Here is a 21,757-nt window from a genome sequence, read left to right on the forward strand (position 1 = left end):
CACATCTGGCACTCCCGTCCGGTAATGTCTTTGTCCTCAGGGAGTAGGTGACAAAGACTTCCATCTCACTTACCTGAGGAAGGAGACCACTAAGGAGTTTTTGAACTTTGAGTAGGTACGAGAGTTGAAGCGGTTCATGCCGCTAAAGCCTTGGCAGGGGGGCCCGCCACACAGCATCTCCACGTCGCCCTTCTGGGGCAGCCTTTGGCCACGGCTGTTGGTCTTCTCCCCGGCCATAACCAGCTTAAGCAGGACATTGCAGTCCTCTGTGAACACCGTGGAGCGGGGGTTGTTCAGCCGGAACGCCTGCGCCGCGGGATCCCACATTTCAATGGCCCACAGAGTCTCGGAGACGCCTGGTGCACACAAGGACAAAAGGCATGGTCTGAAGCTTCCCATAAGAGGCCAGAGCCAGGATGGTGACCAGGGCCAGCAGGGCTTCAGGCTAAAGCTGCTGGATCCAGTCTGACTAGTTCAGAGAAAAGAACAGCCAGAATCCTTACCTGCTTGGTGGAACCCTTCCGACAACCCCCCACAGCCAGAAAACACGTCCAGGGTCCGCAGCTTGGGCAGTTTTATTGCTGTCTCTGGTTCACTCGGCTCAGAGGCCTGAGACTTCGTCTTGCCTTTCCCTAGGGGGAACATGCCACAAATTAAAGCCAACTGACAGAGTCCTACCAGGCTCAACACTTCATCAAAGAGCCTCATTTTGAGTTGTTAACAGCACAGTGTGAGGGAAAGGCAGTGGTTCCAAGTCCGTAAGCGAAACCTACAGTTGGTGCAGCTTAGGGGTAGAGTGCGTGCCCAGCATGCACGAGGCATTGGGGTTTCATTTTTAGTACTGAAGAGAGAAAAACCCTGCAGATAATGACATACCTTTCCCCTTCCCTTTTCCTTTATTCCCAGGGCTACGGGCATGATTTGGAGGATCTTCAAAGCTTTTGGTCTTTGCATTATAGGCCTGAAAAGGAGAGAACCACAACAGTCAGAAGGAAATGACTTAATCCCTTCCCTGATAGGATACGTAAGTCAGTCTGGCAAAGAGTCACTTAATGTCTCCCCTAAACAGACCCACAGCTAATTAGCCACCAGTATGAGCAGTCTGATTTTTATTTTAGAAACTTTAAAATATATACTTTATCTGGCCAGTGTTAAAACTTTGGCTATGAACATTTGGACTATTCACTCTGAACAGGGAACTGTTACACAAAGGGTCCACCTTCCAATTAGGCCAACAATGCAGGAATCTGGGGAAATGCTAACGTGTGCCGTTTTAAGATAACCCAACATGGAAAAGTCAAGCTTCAATGATGTAAAAGCAAGTAGCTTTATCAGGCTCCTGGATCCTGTCCATGACCACAACTGTCTGTAAGGTAATGTGGGTCTGGCCTGGGCACAGGCACCTGGCTGAAGGGACCAGGTGAGGGACAGCACTGTGTCTCCTGGGAAAGAGGCACCTTTTTCCAACCCACAAAGGCACTGGTTGGGCTACTGAAGGCCACCTAGCAGGCTTGGCTCACAGACCAGTGTTACAGATAGTGCTGTGGAGAATAAAGCTTTGCAAGTAACACCCAAAAGCTCCTGATGAATAGGACTCATAGCACCCAACTACCTGGTTCCTTTCAAAAGTCAAAACCCTACTGCCAGTACTTTTTACGTATAACCTCACAATCAACCGCCTTCCTGAACACACTGCTTTCTCCTAAGTCTGACTCTGATGCCCCTCCAGTGAGCCTGGCCACCACCTCCAAGAAGTAGAAGCGGTCGGGGCCGCCCTCCGAGTACTCCTGCAGGCACTCCGGCAGGTCCTCCCCGTACTCCACGGTGCAGCGGCCCTGCACGGCCTGGAAGTCCACTACGGCCTCCTCGTCACTCCAGTAGAGCAGGTTGATGTCCGCATGGTAGCTCGCTGAGGTGGACTTGTGGGTGTTCTCGGGCCTGTGAGCAGAAGGTGCTTTGTGAAGGATTCTTTTGCTGCAAACTTACAATGAATCAGATGAAAATTCCTCATCTGAAACACCTGAGACAAGAAATGTTTTGGATTTTTTTTTTTTTTAAGGTTTTGAAATAGTTTCCATAATGTAATGGAATCTTGGGACTGGTACCTAAGACTAAACAAATTCATTTGTTTCACTGGGCATGGAGGTGCATGCCTGTAATTTTAGCTTTCAGGAGGCTGAGGCAGGAGGATCTCAAGTTACAGCTAGCCTAAGCAATTTGGCCAAGTTGTCTCAAAGGGAAGAGGATGCAGCTCAGTGCAACCCAGATGCCCTTAGGTTCAATCCCCAGGACAAGGGAAGAAACTTTGTCTCACCGCACCTTATACACAAAGCCTGAGGATTTTTTTTTTTTTGAGGGGTGTGTCGGGGGGGGTCTTACTATGTTGCCCAAGCTGGCCTTGAATTTATAATCCTCCTGCCTCAGCCTCTCAAGTAGATGGGATTAAGGTGTGTGCCAGCATGCCCAGCTTCTACCCAATTCTAACATGGTTTGACCGTACTATGTCAAGCACGACCTGGCTCCAGGTAGCATCTTCTAGAAGAGCCTGCAGCCTCTTGTAGAGGCAAAGACCTCCACTGACCTGTAGAACTTGTTCAGCCTGATCTTGATGTCTGACTCATTGGGCTTGCCATTGGTTTTCTTGGCACAGAAGATCTCTTTTATCCGGCCAATCCGGTAGGGCTCGGGGGCATCCAGGTTGCTGCCTTTGATGTAGTCAGAGTACTTTCGGTAGTGCTCTGGGTATAGATCCTCATCCACAGGCTCCTTCTTTGGGCGTTTCACAGGGCTGGACAGCTTGATGCTGCAGAGAATCAACAATCAGGGACAAATGAGTGTTTAAGCCAAGCAGTGATCAGTTTGGCAGGACGAAGCAGGAACCACCACCATTTCAGGTCCACAGCTTCTCGGCTACTGCAGTAAGGTGCCCTCGGGTCTGCATCAAGACAGACTCTAGTTCAGTTTTAACCACTACACAAAAATTGCTAACTCCCCTCCTGCCTCCCAGGCATGGGGTATTTTGTACTTCTTGGTAAGTGATAAGCTCCAATTAATGAGCACGAGCAGAAGTGACACAGGAGCACTCAGCTACCGTGGGCATGTCCAGCGTGCTTCTCGGGAAGAGACTAGCAATTTCAAGGAGATGGCTCTGACAGCCCAGGGACCGAGTGATCCAACAGCCAAGCCCCTTGGGACAAACATCCCCACCTCCTAAGAGCTCAGAGAAAGTGTTGTGGTGTGCCGATTTGTGGGTGGTCACTATGGCATGACCTATGCCATCCCAACTGAAACACGTGACCTAGGAGCAGTGTTGGAGGCCCAGGGAAGGCACAGGACCTGGTCAACTCCATTTTGGTCCAACACCCATGGTAAAGCCAGCTGCTATTGCTCTGGACAGCAGCTGTCTCATCTTCCCCACTAGGTCCCTCTGTCTGCTGGGCTCCCAGGGAGCCTCAGTGCTGTGCTTGGCCTATCTGATGCGTCAGGAGCACCGGGCAGAAAGCACAACAGGGAGGCCACCCCTCCACCCCAGGACAACCAGTGCCTGAGGGGTGACACAGCCGAAAGACACCAAAGCTGGAGGCACCCTGCTTCCTGTATCCCTTAGCTCAGTGACTGAACTAAGGCTGGGGAGCAGGTTCCCAGTAGAACTCTAGGGAAATGAAACTAGAAATCCAGGAATTGAACCAAGTTCAGAAAGTGTTGGTTTTAATTCCAATCATGCGACTCTTGAGACAAGGAAAGGATCACATGTGGGAATTACCTATGGCTTTGACTTCTTCCCTGGAGAGTCTCAACCCTCCTACAGACGAGAGATCTTCTGAAGCAAGGAACTCATGCACACCACACCAGTACCATAAACCAGGCCCTGGGCAAAGCCCCAAACTCAATCCCCAGAGACCCTGCAGGAGAGGTGCACTCTGCCATCATGCAGTGGCAAACAAGAAGAGGCCTTAGGGCTGGTCAGAGCTGGAGAGGGACCCCAGGTGAGTGCAGCACTCTCAGCCTCTTACAAAGTCACAGCTTCACTCTGGTAATTCAGACGTTAAGGTCCCCCAGAGGCTTCTATGCCCTGGGGGCACTCTTTAGAGATCCTTAGGTCACTGGGCTTGTGCCCTTGAAGGGAATTGTGAGACCCAGCTTCTTTCTCTTTTCCTTTTCTGCTTCCTGCCCGTGGAGAGAAGTTGGTTTCACCATGTGCTCCCTACCACTGATGGCCATCCAGCACCCTCAGAGGTCCAAGCAATGGGCTCTGTGGGTCTTGTACTAGAACCTCCATAGCTGAGGCAAAACACACCTTCTCTGTGTGAGTTACCGTATTTCATCACGGTTGTTGCCACCACATTAAAGTATATTCACAGACACGCTGCATCCTAATCTTGCTCTAAGGACAGTTTAGTAATGAACGACTTAAGTCATAGTGACAATGTTAAAATCTTCACATAACAGCTGCACCCCACTTTCTTGTAAGAATATTTGGCATAAAATCTGCAATGAGTGCTGGGATTGTAGCTCAGGGTAGAGCACTTGGCTAGCATGTGTGAGGCACTGGGTATGATTCTCAGATCGCGTATAAACAAATAGTATAAATAGTAAAGTGGCAACCAAGAAGGGGCCTCAGGGATAGTCAGAGCTGGAGAGGGACCCCAGGTGAGTGCATTTGTGATCTTCCTGCCTCCGCCTCCTGAGTAGATGGGATTATGGACATGCACCATCACACCTAGTCCAACATTATTCTTAAACAAGTCCTTAAAGAGCTGGAGACAGCCTTAAAAATAAACATTGACAACTAGAAGATATTAAAAAAATCTGATGACTGTAGAGTGAAACACGGAGGTCACCTTGGGCATTTTATTACAGTAATAGAAACTCAACTAACTGCTCAGGGGAACTGCAACCTTTCTAATGGACAGCGGTGACCACAGATGCTAATAGGAGTAATGGGGCAGCGTCTAGTACTGAGGGATGGGGGGGACAGCTATGAGGGATCCATGCCTGGCAAAGATGGGTACTCACTCACTTGAATGTGAAGGCCTCAGGAAGCAGGTACACGCCGTCGCCCACCCTATACAGGATGCCATTCTTGGTGGCAGAGCTGTAGAGAATTTTGCTGTCCAGGTCGACAAGCTGCTCCAGAGCCCTGGGAATTTCTTTCTGCCTCATTTCGGCCAGTCGGGCACAGCTTGCACAGAACCTGCAGTGAAGGCAGAAATGTGGCCATGGACTGACTGGCAGAGACTGTGCAGCCACCACCCCCAGTCTAATCCAGAGACTGGTAACCACGGAGGGAATCACAGATGGGGACGTCTAAAGGAACTGCTTTCTCATATTTATGGTCACACTTTGAAGGTATTTATTTGGGATCAGAGCCCAGAGAGACACCTTGAGAAAATGACAAGCCAATCCCACTTTTGGGCCATCAATACAGAAACTGGAATATGGTTAACACCACCCGAGTAAGCATGTAAAAGTGGCTCAGTGAGGCGCTCAAACCAGAGGTGCCTCATCCTGCTCTCCCCATAAAGGCTGAAAGGGTGAGAAAAATCCAACAATTTTTTTGATACTGGGCCTCACATGTTAGGCAAGTGCTCTATCACTAAGCTACATTCTCAGCCCTTTCATTTTATTTGTTTCTTGAATTTGTGATCTTCCTGCCTCAGCATCCCGAGTAGATGGGATTACGGACATGCACCATCACACCTAGTCCAACATTAAGGACTTATTTAATAATAAAGAGGTGGAGACAGCCTTAAAAATAAATATCAAGGGGCCAGGTGGGTGGTGTGTGTCTGTAATCCCTATGACTTGGGAGGCTGATGGAGGATCTCAAGTTTGAGGCCAGTCTCAGCAACTTAGGGTCTCATTAAATTGCTTACAGCCTCCTTATCAATAAGAAATAAAAGGGCTGGGGAATGGAGCTCAATGGTAGAACACCCCTGGGTTCAATGCCTAGTATTAAAAAAAAAAAAAAAAAAAAACCACCCCCAAAGGACTGGAGGTATAGCCGGGTGGCAGGGCACATGCTTCCCAAATGCAAAGCCCTGGGTTCCATCTCCAGCACCACATACAAAATTTGAAACAAGTCAAAAAGCCAGCAAACTGATGAGAATGCAGAAAGCTCTAAGCGAGCTCTTCTTGCCTTTGCCCCATCACCTGTACTGCAGTATATGAATGGTCCAATTCGAGATGGTTCAGCTTTGCGATGGTGAAGCAATGTGTGTTCAGTAGAAACTGCACTTCAGATTTTTAACTTTGATCCCTCCCTGGGTTAGCCACAGGCAGCATGATCCTCTTGTGATCTGAGAGCCACGTGGTTCTCAGACAACATGACCACAATGGGAAATAACCAATATTTTACAGAGTGCTCTGTTGTGGCAATTCTGGATAGATATAAAAGCAAACTGCCCAAGATAGTCAACAGTTGAGGCACAGCAGCAGCTTTTTGTTCATGTGTGAGAAAAATTAGAAGAAAAGCCCAGGGCACTCCTTTTTTTTTTTTTTTTTAAAATATCCGGCCAAGTGTGGTGGCACACACCCTTAATCCTAGCAACTTGGGAGGCTGAGGCGAAATAGCCAAGTTTGAGGCCAGCCTCAGCAACTCAGCAAGACCCTGTCTCAAAATAAGTATGGAAATGTAGCTCAGTGGTTGAACACAGGGTGCTCTTATCTCCAGAAACAGAAAAGAAAAAAAAAAAAAAAATCCCTAGATAGCTACCCACTAGTTAGTATAAAATGGTATAAAAGATCTTGTTTACAGGATAAAATACCCAGCTCACACAAGCTTTGTCCCACACTGAGCAACGTATGAGTAGGAGGACACATCGGGCTCCTGGGAGGAAAACTCTAAGGTAGCTAGCTGCAGGTCGCCATAAATGTCAAACCTTTCTGGTTGTCAGAAAGGTTTGGTCAGCAAGGAACCCAATGGAGAGGGAGCAAGCCCACCAGACAGGAGCACCTGGGATACTAGAGGGACTGGCATGGAGTAGGGGGGCAGATATTGTCTTCAAGTAGCAGGACAAGGCCATGGGGAGGGAACCACCAAACCCACTCCTAACACTCACTTGAACTTGTTGTCCTCTGTTGGCTGGGTCTTGGGAGGGGACTCAAATCTTGCATAGTCTTGATCGTACCAGAACTGGTAGAAATAGGTCTTTCCATCATCATGGTCCCCTGGCAGCATGGACTCCGGATCCATACCTCCCTTTGGGGATAGGAATGTGTGTCAGCAACAACCTCCATAGAAAGTAAGGGGTGCAGGGGCAGGGGCACTCACCTCCATCGCCCAGTTTTCCGAGGGAGCTTTATGAATGACCTTGACTTTGCTGTGGATGTAGGAAAGCTGCATGTCCTCACACTCATCCACCAGGAACAGCTCCAGGGGGTCTGATGTGGCCCCAAGGACCGTGTCTGTCCCAGCACAAAACCAGTGAGCGTGGAACATCTGCCCATTGCCGTTGTCCTCCCACAGTGCCGTGACCCTGGAGTCAGAAGACAGGATATGGAGAAAGATCTGACCTACAATCAGAAGCTTAACGGAGTCCCCTGCGGGAACTGGGGGCTTTGGGTTTTACTCTGGTTCAACAGGTACCTCCTACTTGTTTGTGAGTATGCTAAAAACAAGCAGAAGGATACACACCTTGCTAGATACAGAGGTTTTGAGGAGTCATCTGGAATGACAGAGACACAGTCCCCCACCTCCAGGGTTTCCGCGTCAATGCACACCTGACGATAGTAACTCTTCTTCCCATCAGTCTGGAATAAGATGAAGTTCAAATAAGGGTCATCTCCAGGGTCCTTGCTAGGCCTCACCTCTGTGTTCCTCTGGAAATCTTAGACCAAAACATGACTCGGGGCAGGGGATGTGGCTCAGTGACAGAGCACATGCTTAGCATGTGCAAGGCCCTTGGTTCAACCCCCAACACCCCTCAAAAAAAGTTAAAAACATAGGCTAGGGATACAGCTCAGTTGCAGTTGGTAGAGTGCTAACCAAGCATGCAAAGGCCCTGGATTCAATCTCCTAATCCTAGTGGCTCACGAGGCTGTCAGGAGGATTTTGAGTTCAAAGCCAGCCTCAGCAACTTAGTGAGGCACTAAGTTACTCAGAGAGACCCCGTCTCTAAATAAAGTACAAAAAAGGTCTGGGGATGTAATTCAGTGGTTAATGCTCCTGGGTTGAATCCCTAGTACAACACCAAAAAAACTAAAACATACTCAATCCCCAGCACCAACACCAAAAAAAAAAAAAAGTTAAAAATACAACTCATGGGCTGGGGCTGTAGCTCAGTGGCCTTGCACATGTGAAGCACTGGGTTCAATCCTTAGCACCAAGTAAAAATAAACAAAATAAAGGCATGCTGTCCATATACAACTACAAAAAAAAAAAAACTCCTCACAATTTCATTCAAAAATCACGAGCTTGGACTGGGGGTGCAGCTCATAGAACACTTGCCTAAAACACATGAAGCCCTGGGTTGAATTCCTAGCACCACGAGGTTGAGGGTTGAGACAAAGCCCCTCTGGAGCTAGGCCATCACTCCAGCTCCTTATGGAGCACACAGGTTCTTGGCCCCAGGGTCCAGGCTACCACGAGGGAAATTATCAGACCACTTGCTCCTCAGGAGCCCGCGGTAAATCAAAGGAGAGTCTGATCTGAGGATTACCTTGACGGCCTCCCCAACCCAAGAGATCCGATCTTTGTTCTGTTTCTTTTTCTTCCCTTGATGCATTTTTTTGGGTGATGGCACCTCTGGGATGTCGTCGTCAACTTCTTCATCATCATCTGCCTCCTTCATTGCCATATTGGGACACCTGCAAAGTCACTTGTTGTAAGGACCTCTCTATGAGGAGAGTCAAACCAACAGAGGCTGTTGTAGTCTGGGAGCAGGGACCAGTCTGGGATGACCCTAGACATAGGACTCCTGCCTGCTCTACACCAGGCAGGCCCTTCTGCACAGCACACCTGCACCAGCTGCCATGAGAACAGGTGGCCCAACCTACCTCCTCTTTAGACAAGCTTGCTTGCTCCGTCCACTGCCACCAAATTTAACCATGTCCTTACAGGCTTTGCACTTTCCACACTCAGGCTGTTGGCAAACCTGAAAAATATCATTAAAAAGGCAAATGAAGAGCTGGGGCTGGAGCTCAGAGGCAGAGCGCTCTCCTGGCATGCGTGAGGTGCTGGGTTCGATCCTCAGCACCACATAAAAGTTATTATGTCCACCTATAATTAAAAAAAAAAAAAGCAAATGAAGCCAGGCGCCATGGCGCACACCTGTGATCCCAGAGGCTTGGGAGGCTGAGGCAGGAGGATTGTGAGTCCAAAGCCAGCCTCAGCAACAGTGAGGTGCTAAGCAACTCAGTGAGACCCCATCTTTAATACATAAAAGGGCTGAGGGTGTGGCTCAGTGGTCAAGTACTCCACCCCCCAACCACAGACACCAGCTGCCNGCCTCAAACTTGGCTATTTCGCCTCAGCCTCCCAAGTTGCTAGGATTAAGGGTGTGTGCCACCACACTTGGCCGGATATTTTAAAAAAAAAAAAAAAAAAGGCAAATCAACTGGCCATAAGGAACCAATCATTTCTGGTGAGTTTGTTTTTAAAAACACATTTAACATAGGAGGAATGACAAAAGTTAAAAACAAGATAGCATTCCAGATTAGCAAGGATTATTAAGCAGCCAGACAGGTGGCATGGGAAAGGCACCACTCAGAAGACAAATTGGTAAAACCACCTTGGAGAACAATTTCCAGGTAAGTGCACACCACACCCTGGCCACTCTACCTCCAAGATGACACTCACAGGAGCCTTGCTCAAGGATGTCATTTGTAATACTGAGAAGCTGCCCATCACTGAGGAATAAGTTGGGATGTTCATAAATGAACTGCAGTGGGCTCTCTACATTTGTGAGTTCCACATCATGGTCCAACAGCCACAGATTAAAATATTTGAAAAAAAAAAAAAAAAACCCACACTATAGGGACCTTCTCTTGCCATTACTCCCTAAACAATACAATATAAAAAAACATTTCCAGGTGGGCATAGCGGTACATGTCTGTAATCCCAACTGCTCAGGAGGCTGAGGCAGGAGGATGGCAAGTTCAAACCCAGCCTCAGTAACCTAGGGAGATGCCATCTCAAAAGGGCCGGGCACATAGCACAGCAGGAGAGGCTTGTTGAACAAGCCTGTGTACCATTCCCAGCAGTGCATTTCCATAGTGTTTACATGATATCTGGTACTATAAGTGACCTAGAGTTGATTTAAAGTCCCCACAAAGAGGGACTGGGTTTGTACCTCAGTGGTGCTTGCCTTGCACATGTTGAGGCACTGTGTTCAATCCTCAGCACCAAGTTAAAAAAAAATTGTGTCCATCTACAACTAAGTTAAAAATAAAGTGTACAGAGGATATTTGGAGTCTACGTGCATATACTATGCCATCATATAGGAGACTAAAACATAAGGATTTGTGTTCAAGGGGTGTCTTGGAACCAATACCCCACAGTTAGAGATAGCTGTATGCACACCTGTGTCCCAGCAACTCTGCTTCTAAGAGAAACTCACAAGAATTTTTGCTCCAGGATGTTGCTGCAGCATTACAACATTAATGTCATGGAGGAGTCCGTTGAAAACAGTTATGATGAGTTAACTATCTCTCTGTTAACACATCAGTTGCATACAACTGCAGCTATATTACAAGACTTCAAAAGTAATAATCATTGGAATCATGCATGCTAAATAAATAAAAACAAAACAAGAATGGTGAAGATGTGCAAACCCCTGCCGAGGGCTGCTGCTGAGGAAGACAGGCAGAGCTGCGAGCCAGCGTGAAGCATAAGTGGCAGTTCTTTAAAGGCAGAGGTGCAGTAGCTGCCTCAAAGAAACTAAAAAACATTCCAAAGTATGTGCTCTCTGGGCCATAGAATTTGGGGGTTAATTTCTCTACAGTAAACACAGTTGTCTCTTGGTATCTGCAGAATCTGGGATTTGCCCCAAACAAGACAAAAACAAAAAGATGTTCAAGTCCCTTATACAAAATGGGTATTTACTTGGAATAAATGTGCATCCTCCCACTTTAAATCATCTCTAGGTGTAGAATCCCTAACACAATGGAAGTGCTATGTACAGAATTGTCACCATAATCGCTTAGGGAAAAGCCTGTTTGCATTCAGCTCAGATGCAATCTTTCTGAATACTTTTGATCAGCGATTAGCTCACTACAAGATGTGGAACCCATGAATACAGAGAGACAACTACATATGTTAAAAAAAAAAAAATCAAAGAGGTCTCTTATGACCTCCAATTAAGTTGAATCAAGCACCTACTTTGGCAGGAAGTTTGAGACAGGTGGCTCCTGGGAATGGCCTCTCGGCTATGGGTGGTAGCTGCTACCTCAGTGACCACAGGGAGCCTATAGACTCGCATGAGGAAGTGCAGAAGACCGAAGGCCCCCAGGAGGCCAGGCTCTCCAGTAAGTGACAGTGGCTTACTGTCATGCTTCAGACTGTTCTATGCAACATTCAGGTTCTCCCCCAGACGACTCTTTCCCCACAATTCTACTGTAGGGGCCACATTTGAGCAGTAAGTCTTGAGGCACAAAGACAGGAGCTGCACAGGGATGTGGCTGGGACCTGGGCCAGCTCAGAGGGACCTGAATGCAGCTCAGGTGGATTACCTCGCAGACTCCACACCGCCGGCGTTTAAAGGCGTTCTCTTTGTCCTCCCTGTCATCCTTTTCAATCTGCTCTGCGAAGAAAGTGTCAAAGATCTGGTAGACTAGTTTGGTGGTGGTGGCTTTTGTGGGTCCTTTATCCTTCTCCTTGGCAGGATGCCTGATGGTCTGACGTCTTTCGGCTCGCCTAAGGGAGAAGCGTCTACCATTTTATGTGACCGGGACACTGGACACAGGAATCTGTCCCGGTCTCAGCTTCTCACTTCAATTCCCGCTACACCCTTACCTTTGTCCCAGGGTGACCCCTGCCAACTTGATGAGGTCTCTCATACAGGGGGTCAGGAAGATGGGCTGCTCGTCACTGTCCTTGGCGTCATCATAACTCTCTACCTGGCTCACCACAAACTGGGCGTGTCGAAGGAGAGAATCCTCTGTGAACCGATTCAAGTTGATTGTAGATGGGGGAACCGTGGTCTTGGAAAAAGATAAGAAAGTCAGATGTTTCCAACTTTTTTTGTGGTGCAGGGGATGGAAGCCAGGTCCCTGCACACACTAGGTCAGCACTCTAGCCCCAGCCCTGGTATCCTCATAGAGCCAACAGGCAGCTTCTGCTGATTCTGGAAGTGGATGTGAGTGTTCAAGCAACGACCACAGTGGGTGCAAACTGGACTGAACCCAGATGATGCAGACCACAACCCTCTTACCTCAATCTTGTTGATCAGGTCTTCATAGGTCGCATCAGGGTTGCCCTGGAGGAATTCCACTACTATCTTGCTGATGTAGATTTTCTCCTGCATCAGCCCAAATATTGGGGCATACTCTGGGCTGGGTTCCATCAGAATGTATTCGGCAAATGCTGGCAGGAACACATGATTTTGTTAAAAAACAAAATGGAATGATCAAATCAAGGTAATTATCAGCACCTCCATCTCAAACACTTATTATTTCTTTGCAAAGATGTTCTTTTTATTTCATTTGGTTTTCAAGAGGTGGGAACCTCGCAATGTTGCCCAAGCTTTGTCTCACTGACCCTTCCTGCTTCAGTCTCCCATGTAGCTCAAACTATAGATGTGTGCCATCATACCTGGAATGTGACATTTTAAAAAGCAGTTTGAACCTGATGGCACTTACACTGGGAAAAGGGCAGTAATACAGTTTAAAAGTCATTCCACATCCAAATAAAAAAGTATAACGTATCAGCTCATCCTAAAGAGGCTTGTCTGGGCCGGCTAGAGAATGAAGATGAGCTAAGCTGGTGTTCAGTGAGCTTGTTCCTGGTGTCTGGAGTGTGGTCTGGGTTTGAGTTGCCAGAGTAAGACTTGTAGTCAGGCACAGTGACAATGCCTGTAATCCCAGCAACCCGGGAGGCCAAGGTCCTATGCAACTTAGCACGAACCTGTCTTAAAACAAAGGGCTAGGGATGTGACTCGGAGTAGAGCCCCTCTGGTTTCAGTCCCCACTACGAAAAAAAGAATAAGACCTGCCTTTAAAACTAGAGGGGCAAGCCAGATGCAGTGGTGCATGTCTGTAATCCCAGTGGTTTGGGAGGCTGAGGCAGGAGGATCAAGAGTTCAAAGCCAGCCTCAGCAACTTAGCAAGGCCCTAAGCAACTCAGTGAGACCCTGTCTCTAAATGAAATACAAAATAGGGCTGGAGATATGGCTCAGTGGTCGAGTGATCCTGGGTTCAATCTCCAGTACCAAAAAACCCAAAAACTAGAGGGTCAGTTCCAAGGCCAGAGATTAACATGAGAGGCCAGAGATAACATGTTGCAGATAAATGAGCCATGGTTGAGCAGGGCTCTCCAAGCCTGCCAAGACTTTCTACTAGAGTCCAATCAACCCCCAGGAAGGGCAAGAGCCAAGGCCCCTTCAGATTCAGAACATCCTGAGATTGGTCCGACACTTACAGGTGCTGAAGCCGATGAGTGCCTTTTCACCTCCATCAAAGCCAGTGATCCACCATTCATTAATGGGGCCAAGATTCTTGCCATTAACACCACCTGTGAGAGGAAGAAGTTTTCCAATAGGAAACTAAATAAGCACGCTGACTCATAGGACCCAAGAAAGCTATGTGAGGCTCTAAGGGCCCAGCTCAGTTGATGTTTCTTATTAGCTGGGGGCACAGTCCTCATCAGGGTGACTTTGCTTTCACTGGGCAAGACAGAGATCCAAACTCTAACTGTAAGGGGCAGCAGTTCAGTGGACTATTGCTTTGAAGTGTTTTGCGTTTGGTTTTAAACCATCACACCCAAACACAACCCTGAATCATAACACCTACCTTCAAGAGACGGATTATCTTCATAGATTGGTTTTGCTGTACCAGAAAAGAGAAGCTCCACGTTCTTCTCGATGAGGCCAGTGTCAATCGGGCACAGGTGACCTCGCTTACAGTACACACTATGGGCAATAAAGGGAGGCTCAACAGATGACCAGGGAAGGCAGGTCATCACTTACGATTAGAATCGGGCATAAGGCAATGGACAAGTACTAGACTTGGTTATCTTTTTGGCTGCCAGAACATAAGATTAGTACCATGTTCTATCACCCATGGCATCTATCCAATCCCCTGACCTGTGTCAAAGTGATGCTGAGGTGAGACAGTGGGAAACTGGGTGTGGTATGCATGCCTCTAATTCCAGCAACTCAAGAGGCTGAAGGAGGACAATTGCAAGTTTAAGTCCACCCTCAGCAACTTCATGAGGCTTGGCTCAAAATGAATAAAGGACTGGGGATGTAGCTCAGTGATGAAGTTCCCCGTGTTCCATCCCTAGTACAAAAAAAAAAAAAAAAAAAAAAAAAGACTGACAGTGGGAGAAACACTGGCTTCTTGAACAGACTACTCACTCACCACACTGCACAATGACCCATCTAGCTCTAAAACATTTCCATTACCCAAAATAAAACCTTGTACCCATTAAGCTGTCGCTCTCTATTCCCTCAAATCCTTAGGAATTGCAATTTACTTTATTCCTATAGATTTACCAATTCAGGATGTTTTGTACTATATATAATTAATTTGGGTTATGTGAATCACTTCACCAAGAAAATTAAGCTGGGCATGATGGTCAGGCATGTAATCCCAGCCTCTTGGGAGACTGAGGCAGGAGGATCACAAGTACAAAGCCAGCCTCAGCAACTTAGAGACACCCTATCTCAAAATAATAGAAAATACTGGGGATATAGCTCAGCAATATAGTACACCCAGGTTCAATTCCTGCTACCAAAAACAAAAATTCCAAAACTTAAAGCAGGTTATAGAACAGATGAAAAGGGAGAATGTGTCATGTAGGGAATGCCTTGTGCCTCTTGTTGGGGGTTCAATCTCAACCATAAAATGGGCATCCATATTTCTGCTCAGACACCCCTTGACATTTAGGGGCAAGTTCTTCCGTAAGTGAGGAATCAGAAGAGGACAAACTTCAAAACTTTATTTGCAGTGCTGGGGCTTAAACAGAGCATCTGCTTGGCATGCTGGATCCTATACCACTGAGCTCCACCTCGGCCTCTCCCAATATTTCTGCAGTCCTAGAGACTGGCCCCGCCTTGCGTATGCCAGGGCTCTACCACTGAGCTACGCCCCAGTCAGAACTTTTTAAGTAATAAAAAAACTAAACACCCAGAATTGAGCCTGGCCCCCATGCCAGGCACCATGGACAGACCCCACAATCCCACCCTCAGGACTTAAGATCCAGTGGAAAGACATGGACAGAATGTATCAAAGGAGGGCCACAGGAGGGAAAGATCAGTCCCCGGCCTGACAGGGTCTCTCTCCATAGAGGCAACATTGGAGAGGACTTCGTCTCCAGGCAGGGATAAAACCCAGACTCACAGGCTGGACCCTGCCTGTGACTTGTTCCCATCACATGCAGAGTCCCTGAACAACGCAGGCAGTCTGGTTCCAGGGAAGCATGTCCTCAGTACCACCCCCCCCAACAAGAACAGGTTGACAGAAACCCCTGACTGCAGCAGACAGCAGGGCATTCAAGCCTGCACTAGCCCCCACCCTAGCTCAGACGGACAGTTTGTCATCTGTCAACATCTGGGGCTCGTCCAGCTGAGGGACACGGGACCAATAAGCAGAAGCACACGAGGTGCGAGAGAAAAGGATGACAACAGTGCTGGAACTCACCGCATCAGGGGGGTGCTGCTCATACTTGAGGTCAACATCATAAGGAGGCCCTCAGGCCCGACCCTATGCTGTGTCTGCCCCAGCAGGCTTCACTCAAGCCCACCAGAGATCTGGTGCCCTACTTTGGGCCTGGCCCTGAGGCTTGCTGGAAGCCAGACAGCCTCCTGACATGGATCAGGATCACAGTGGTAGGGAAGGAGAAGGGGAGGAGGCACGTCAACCACAGAAGGCATGTGGAGTGAGGTTGCACATAAACGGATCTTGTTCAAGCCAGCAGGAGAATCCCAGCCTGGGAAGGGGTGTGGTTCCAGGAGCCATGTCCATCTGAGACTTCTAATGGGTACTCCTGAGGGGCTCCCCACCACCAGAAATAGTCTCCAAGGCCTGGGCCCCGTTGCCATGTAGGCCATACCAGACTAACACCCTCCACAGCCAGCACAGGCCCACCCGAGCCCTTAGGCACGCCACCTCCACCCCAGCTCTCCCCAGAGTTCTCTTGTGACCAAGGAGCTTATTCAAGGTATCACCCTCTAAACAGAGGATCTTTCTCCCACCTGTGTTCATCAGGCTTTGAAATTTGTCATAGTTGTTAGTTTGAGAGAGCATCACTAATCCAAAATCCCAAAACACTGAGCATCAACACAAGTGGAAATGTGCACCCCTGATCCTGTGTAAAGCAGATGCACTGAAATGCCTGCCATATAAAACATGTGAAACAAGTGAATGTCATGTTTAAGTTTGGGCCCCATCCAAGAAATCTCACGTACATGTAAATATTCTAAATAAGTAAATAAAACAGAAATCTAACACTTCTGACCAAGTGTTTCAGATAGGGAATGTTCAACCTATACCCAGCAGGTGTCACTTATATTGTCTCATGAAGGCTAGGACTTGATAGGACCTAGATCAGCACCCAGCACAGAGCTGACCTTCAAGATGGATACAGACTGCAGACTTAATATGTTAAGATGTTAGAGATGTTAAGAACCAAAATACAAAACTGATATACCTGGGCAAGGTCTACTATACCTCCACCAGCTTTGTGCTCTTACCCACAAATGGTTAGCAGCTTGAGAAACGTTGCAGGTTAGGTGTTAAGGACTTCTCCAGGATAGCAAGAACTTGAATGATTTCAGAGACATGACTTAATATAATGAAGCAAACACCCACATGCAAGCACATCAGTTACCTGAAGTACGTCAGTTTGTGTTGGGGAAGATCTTCGTAACTCCCAAAGCCAGATCCATTTTCATCAAAGATGGACAGTTTCTCATTTGTCAACATCTGGGGCTCTTCCAGCTGAGGGACATGGGACCAATAAGCAGAAGCACACAGGAGGTGTGAGAAAAGGGTGACAAAAGTGCTGGAACTTACCGCATCAGAGGGGTGCTGCTCATACTTGAGGTCAACATCATCCAGGAACTGCCCGCATTCGTTGCACTTGGGTGGCTGAACCTGTGGGAACAGGAACAGAAATGGCCTCAGAGGCAGAGGGAGCAACCCTCACGGCACCACAGCACCTGCCTCATTCCCACGTGTATGTTTACCTTGGGGTTCAAAAGGGTTTTGTTCCGAGTCATTTTTTTCTCAGCTCTGGGAATAAAGCACAAAACTGATTGCACTTTAATCAATTCAGAATATATCAAAATCCACCCTGTCAGACTGAAGCCTAATCCACCCCCCAACCACAGACACCAGCTGCCACAGTAACTGACGAGGCACCAGGTCACAAGTGGTTCTTTACTGCCTAGAGGAATCCTGCTCCAGCCTGCAGAACTGGAGTATCCTGGTCCCCAACCCAACTCAATGGCTAAGGTTGCTCCAGCAACTCAAAGCTACTTCCTTCTAGAACTGTCTTAACATTATGATCTGCTTCATATAAACAAAAAAATTCTTACGGTTCTTTGGGTGTAGTTTTTCGTCTTTTTTCCTCCTAAATACAAGAGACAAAAGCAGAATAAAGAGTAAGAAAGAATTCTATATCTGGATGGGGCTTCCGAGTTGAGAATTCCACATATAATTATCAAAAAACTTATGCAATGGGGAAGAAAGCAATGAGAGGAACAGGAGATAAGACCCAACTTATCCCAGTGCCCAAATCTTACAAAAGTCTTATAACCAAAGACTTCCTTAGGAGTCCCAAGGAGCCAATTTAAAACAAATAAATCCTAGTTTTCTTGTACAAGTGGTATCTAGGAAAGTAGCTGAACTGTGTCCCCTCCAAATTCTAACGTTAACCCATTCAGCCTCAAGTTATTAATTCTGTGAATAATTCAGTAAAATTGACACAAGTATATTAAAATAGATTTAAAAGTCATAACCTAGAGCTTATATACCCTGTATTTTTTCCATGTGAAATAAAGAGTATTACATTCATATGCTCTTATCAGTCACCCAATACTCAAAATAGTAAGAAATAGTCCTTTAAAACATTTCAAAGTTAGCATAACTAGACTATTTGTTGCATAACTTAAATTTTTCTAGGTGTTCTACTTCTGGGACTATGGGACGAAACAAGTTAAAACCCAATGGGGTGCCAACTATATTCAGGTTTTTTTGGGGGCAGCAGGGATTGAACTCAGGGGTACTCGACCACTGAGCCACATCCCCAGCCTTATTTTATTTAGACACAGGATTTCACCGAGTTGCTTAGAGCCTTACTATTGCTGAGGCTGGCTTTGAGCTGCTGGGATTACAGGTGGGCACGACCATGCCTGGCCAGAGACATGGCTTTAAAGGAGGCAACTGAGGTTAAAGGTATGAGTGATGTCCTTATAAAGGGAAAGGGACACCAGAGCCCGCTCTTTAGGTGCCAGTCCAGAGGAAATCCACATGAACACAGTGAGGTGGCAGCTGTATGAACCAGAGAAGCCTCACTAGAGACTATCCCTGATACCACCACCTTAACTTTCTACTTCTAGCCTCCAAACATGGAGCAAATATATGTCAGGTTTTTTTTTTTTTAAACATTCATTTTTTTAGTTATAGGTGGACACAATCTATTTTTATGTGGTGCTGAGGATCAAACCCAGCGCCTCATGCATGCTAGGCGAGTGCTCTACCTCTGAGCCACAGCCCCAGCCCAAAGTCAGTCATGTGAGCTGCACAATGTATTATGGCAGCCCGAGCAAACTCATCGTAGGGAAATTTTTAGAGTGGGTTCAGGTAAGCCAGGTATAGTAGCACACACCTTTGATCCCAGCAATTCAGGAAGCTGAGGCAAGAGAATCACAAGTTCAAGTCCAGCCTGGGTAATGATGTAGCAAGACAGCCTAAAGATAAAATTTTTGAAAGGGCCAGCTATGTAGCTAAGAGGTAGAACTCCTGCCTAGCATGTGCAAGGTTCTGGGTTTAATCCCCAGTGCTGCCAAAAATAAGGCAAGCAAAGGACTTAGATTACTGCCACTTTGCAACTTTTGGCAAAAATCACGGTTGCGATGACAGTTCAAAACAGTGAAGACAGGGCTGGGTTTGTGGCTCAGTGGTAGAACACTTGCCCAGCATGTGAGCACTGGGTTTGATCCTCAGCACCACATAAAAACAAAGGTCCATCAACAACTAAAAAAAAAAACCAAGCACACCCACTGAGGACTTGATAGAAGGCCCTGGGTTTGATCCTCAACAATAGGGAAAAAAAAAGGTGAAAAGGTTAAGGGTCTTTATAATGGATGGATCAGGCTGATGCCATCTGAGCCCAGGACCAATCTCATCCTTGAGAGACCACTGTGCTTACCAAGGTGATACTGCAAGAAGCATATAGCACCACCTCCTAATAAATTCTCTAAAGTAACAACCTGCATCTAGCCAAGCAGCCTGAAGGAGATAGGGTTGAAGAAGATAAAAACTGGTAAAATCTAGAACCTAGGACACTACAGATAAGAAAAATTTCTTAGTTAAGAAATTTGCAGACCAGGAAAACTAGAGGTTTAGGACAAATCTCAACCAAATACAATCCTGTATTGCATAACATCTTGACTGATGGACCCATGAGACCACCGTCTGTCACCTGCTGATGTCACATAGCCATCTTAGTTTGTGTATGTACACTCGTGTTCACACCATGACAAAATCATGTAAGGAATCATTTCCCAGAATATATCCCTGTCATTAAGCAATACATGATTGTACATTGTCTAGATCTTTGGACCTATGATTCAAACTCTAAAAATAAGAGACAACCAGGGAAATGCAAACACAGACTAGATATTTTACCTGATGTATGATAACACCCTATGGTCATGTTTAAAATGAGTTCTTCCTTTGAGATTTCTCCTGTACTATGTCTAACTTATGCAACATCATGTAGGACAAGGTTTGGGTGAAGATAAACTTACGTGGCCTTAGCTGCTATCTGCTGAAGACTGAGAATGAGTATGTAGAGATTTACTACCTTTGGTCTACTGGGTATGTTTGAATATTTTCATAATAAATGCAAGTTAAAAAATAAAATCCCATTTTTTAAAGTCAATGGACTTTATGAAATACAATGAGATTGAAAGCATGACCTTTACCTTTTCATCCTCATCTCTCTCAGAGATTTGTGGAGTTACTCGTTCAGGTTCTTTTTCGTCAGGTCTCCGTTTGGCAGCTCTGTTGGGTGGACAAATATGTATCAAATATTAGCTCAGAAAAACTTGTTAACTTGTGCCGAATGACAAAATAAGGCCTCCCTATTGAAAAGCAAAATGTTCATGGGGCTCTGAAGCACACTGCTAACTTGTCACCCTAAAACAAGGCCCACAGAAGCCCCCACAGATGTGGGCCCTGAAGGAAGTGCTGGAAGTTGAGACACAACTGTGCCAGGTTCAGGAAAGGGCGGGCACAGGATGACTTGGCACCCAGCCCTGCGCATCGGCACTTTCCTTCCAACACCAACCATTCCCCATGACTCCTGTATCATCCCAGGTTCTAGAACAGAGGTTTTAATAATTGGGATGACAAACAAGCATTTTAGTTACTTACAGGTCTTTGGATTGACTTCTAGACCTCCTTTCATCCTAACAAGGAAAGGGGAGAGAGAAATAAAGGGAAAAATTAGTTTGAGACAGATAGCAAGATGAAATTCGATACCAGAAAACAGGCTACAGCCTTCTGCACTACAGAGCCAGGGAACAAGAACAACACGGGCAGGACTACAGGGTGAAGATGAAGCTTCAAATATTTACTCCCCAGTTTCCCCAACCTACCAATAAGCAGGTACTAAAGAATCTTCTATAACACCCAACACATACCCCTGCAAACAAATTGCCTAGACCAGGGGTTGGTGACCTGCTTCTGTTAAGGGCCAGGTATTTTCAGTTTTGTAAGCCATGGGGTTTGTGTCACGACTATCCTTCCTGCCACTGTACCACAAGAGCAGCCGCAGAAAGTATGAATAAAGAGATGTGGCTGCATTCTAAGAAAAGTTTACAAAAAACAGGCAGTGGGCTGGATTTGTCCTGCTAGCCACACCCTGCCAACTTCTGTCCTAGGAAAGTTGAGTGTAAAGGGGAATTTGTGGACATTGTGCTGATGTTGTCCAGAAAGGCTAAAGTCCCACCAGTCCTCTGGTAAGTGGTTAAGACTTTTACAGACATTGGGATATAAGAAAAAAAAAAAAAGGAATAGAGTTTCAGAAAAGAAAAGATTGAGAAAAAGCAGAAATTCCAGGCCAGTGCAATGGAACACTACTAATTCTGGCAACGCAGGAGGCAGAGGCAAGCGGATCACAAATTCAAGGCCGACCTGGGCAACTTAGCAAGACCCTGTCTCAAAACAATAAAAAAGGCTGGGGATGTAGCTCAGTGGTAAACTGCCTTGGATTCAATCCCTACTGCTAACAAAAAAAGCAGAATTTCCCAACTCTGTTATTAACTTACATGGACAATCTAGTATTTTGTGAGGCTGTATATAATAAAATACCTTACTAGGGGGCTGGGGTTGTGGCTCAGTGGAGCAGCACTTGCCTACCAAGTGTGAG

At 46.7% G+C, this 21,757-nt stretch overlaps 1 protein-coding gene across 2 annotated transcripts in view; it reads right to left on the bottom strand.

Annotated features, from left to right (window-relative positions):
- Positions 1–21,757, bottom strand: part of Dnmt1 (DNA methyltransferase 1) — a 59,816-nt gene that overhangs the window by 19,975 nt on the left and 18,084 nt on the right. Inside the window, exons 11-32 of one of the 2 annotated variants that reach the window (XM_015488986.2) lie at positions 20,761–20,795; positions 20,310–20,388; positions 17,697–17,731; positions 17,346–17,391; positions 17,173–17,253; positions 16,988–17,097; positions 13,948–14,066; positions 13,577–13,669; positions 12,372–12,523; positions 11,954–12,141; positions 11,671–11,854; positions 8,998–9,095; positions 8,661–8,808; positions 7,637–7,752; positions 7,274–7,478; positions 7,062–7,201; positions 5,021–5,194; positions 2,582–2,803; positions 1,746–1,938; positions 877–961; positions 504–632; positions 74–356 (exon numbers count right to left, since the gene is read on the bottom strand). In XM_015488986.2, the coding sequence (XP_015344472.1) occupies positions 74–356; positions 504–632; positions 877–961; positions 1,746–1,938; positions 2,582–2,803; positions 5,021–5,194; positions 7,062–7,201; positions 7,274–7,478; positions 7,637–7,752; positions 8,661–8,808; positions 8,998–9,095; positions 11,671–11,854; positions 11,954–12,141; positions 12,372–12,523; positions 13,577–13,669; positions 13,948–14,066; positions 16,988–17,097; positions 17,173–17,253; positions 17,346–17,391; positions 17,697–17,731; positions 20,310–20,388; positions 20,761–20,795 (2,915 nt within the window). Of the gene's footprint in view, positions 1–73; positions 357–503; positions 633–876; positions 962–1,745; positions 1,939–2,581; positions 2,804–5,020; positions 5,195–7,061; positions 7,202–7,273; positions 7,479–7,636; positions 7,753–8,660; positions 8,809–8,997; positions 9,096–11,670; positions 11,870–11,953; positions 12,142–12,371; positions 12,524–13,576; positions 13,670–13,947; positions 14,067–16,987; positions 17,098–17,172; positions 17,254–17,345; positions 17,392–17,696; positions 17,732–20,309; positions 20,389–20,760; positions 20,796–21,757 lie in introns of both variants that reach the window. The other variant, XM_048795229.1, reaches the window with a different exon arrangement.

The sequence above is a fragment of the Marmota marmota genome, unplaced genomic scaffold (genome assembly GCF_001458135.2).
Source record: "Marmota marmota marmota unplaced genomic scaffold, marMar, whole genome shotgun sequence".
NCBI lineage: Eukaryota > Metazoa > Chordata > Mammalia > Rodentia > Sciuridae > Marmota > Marmota marmota.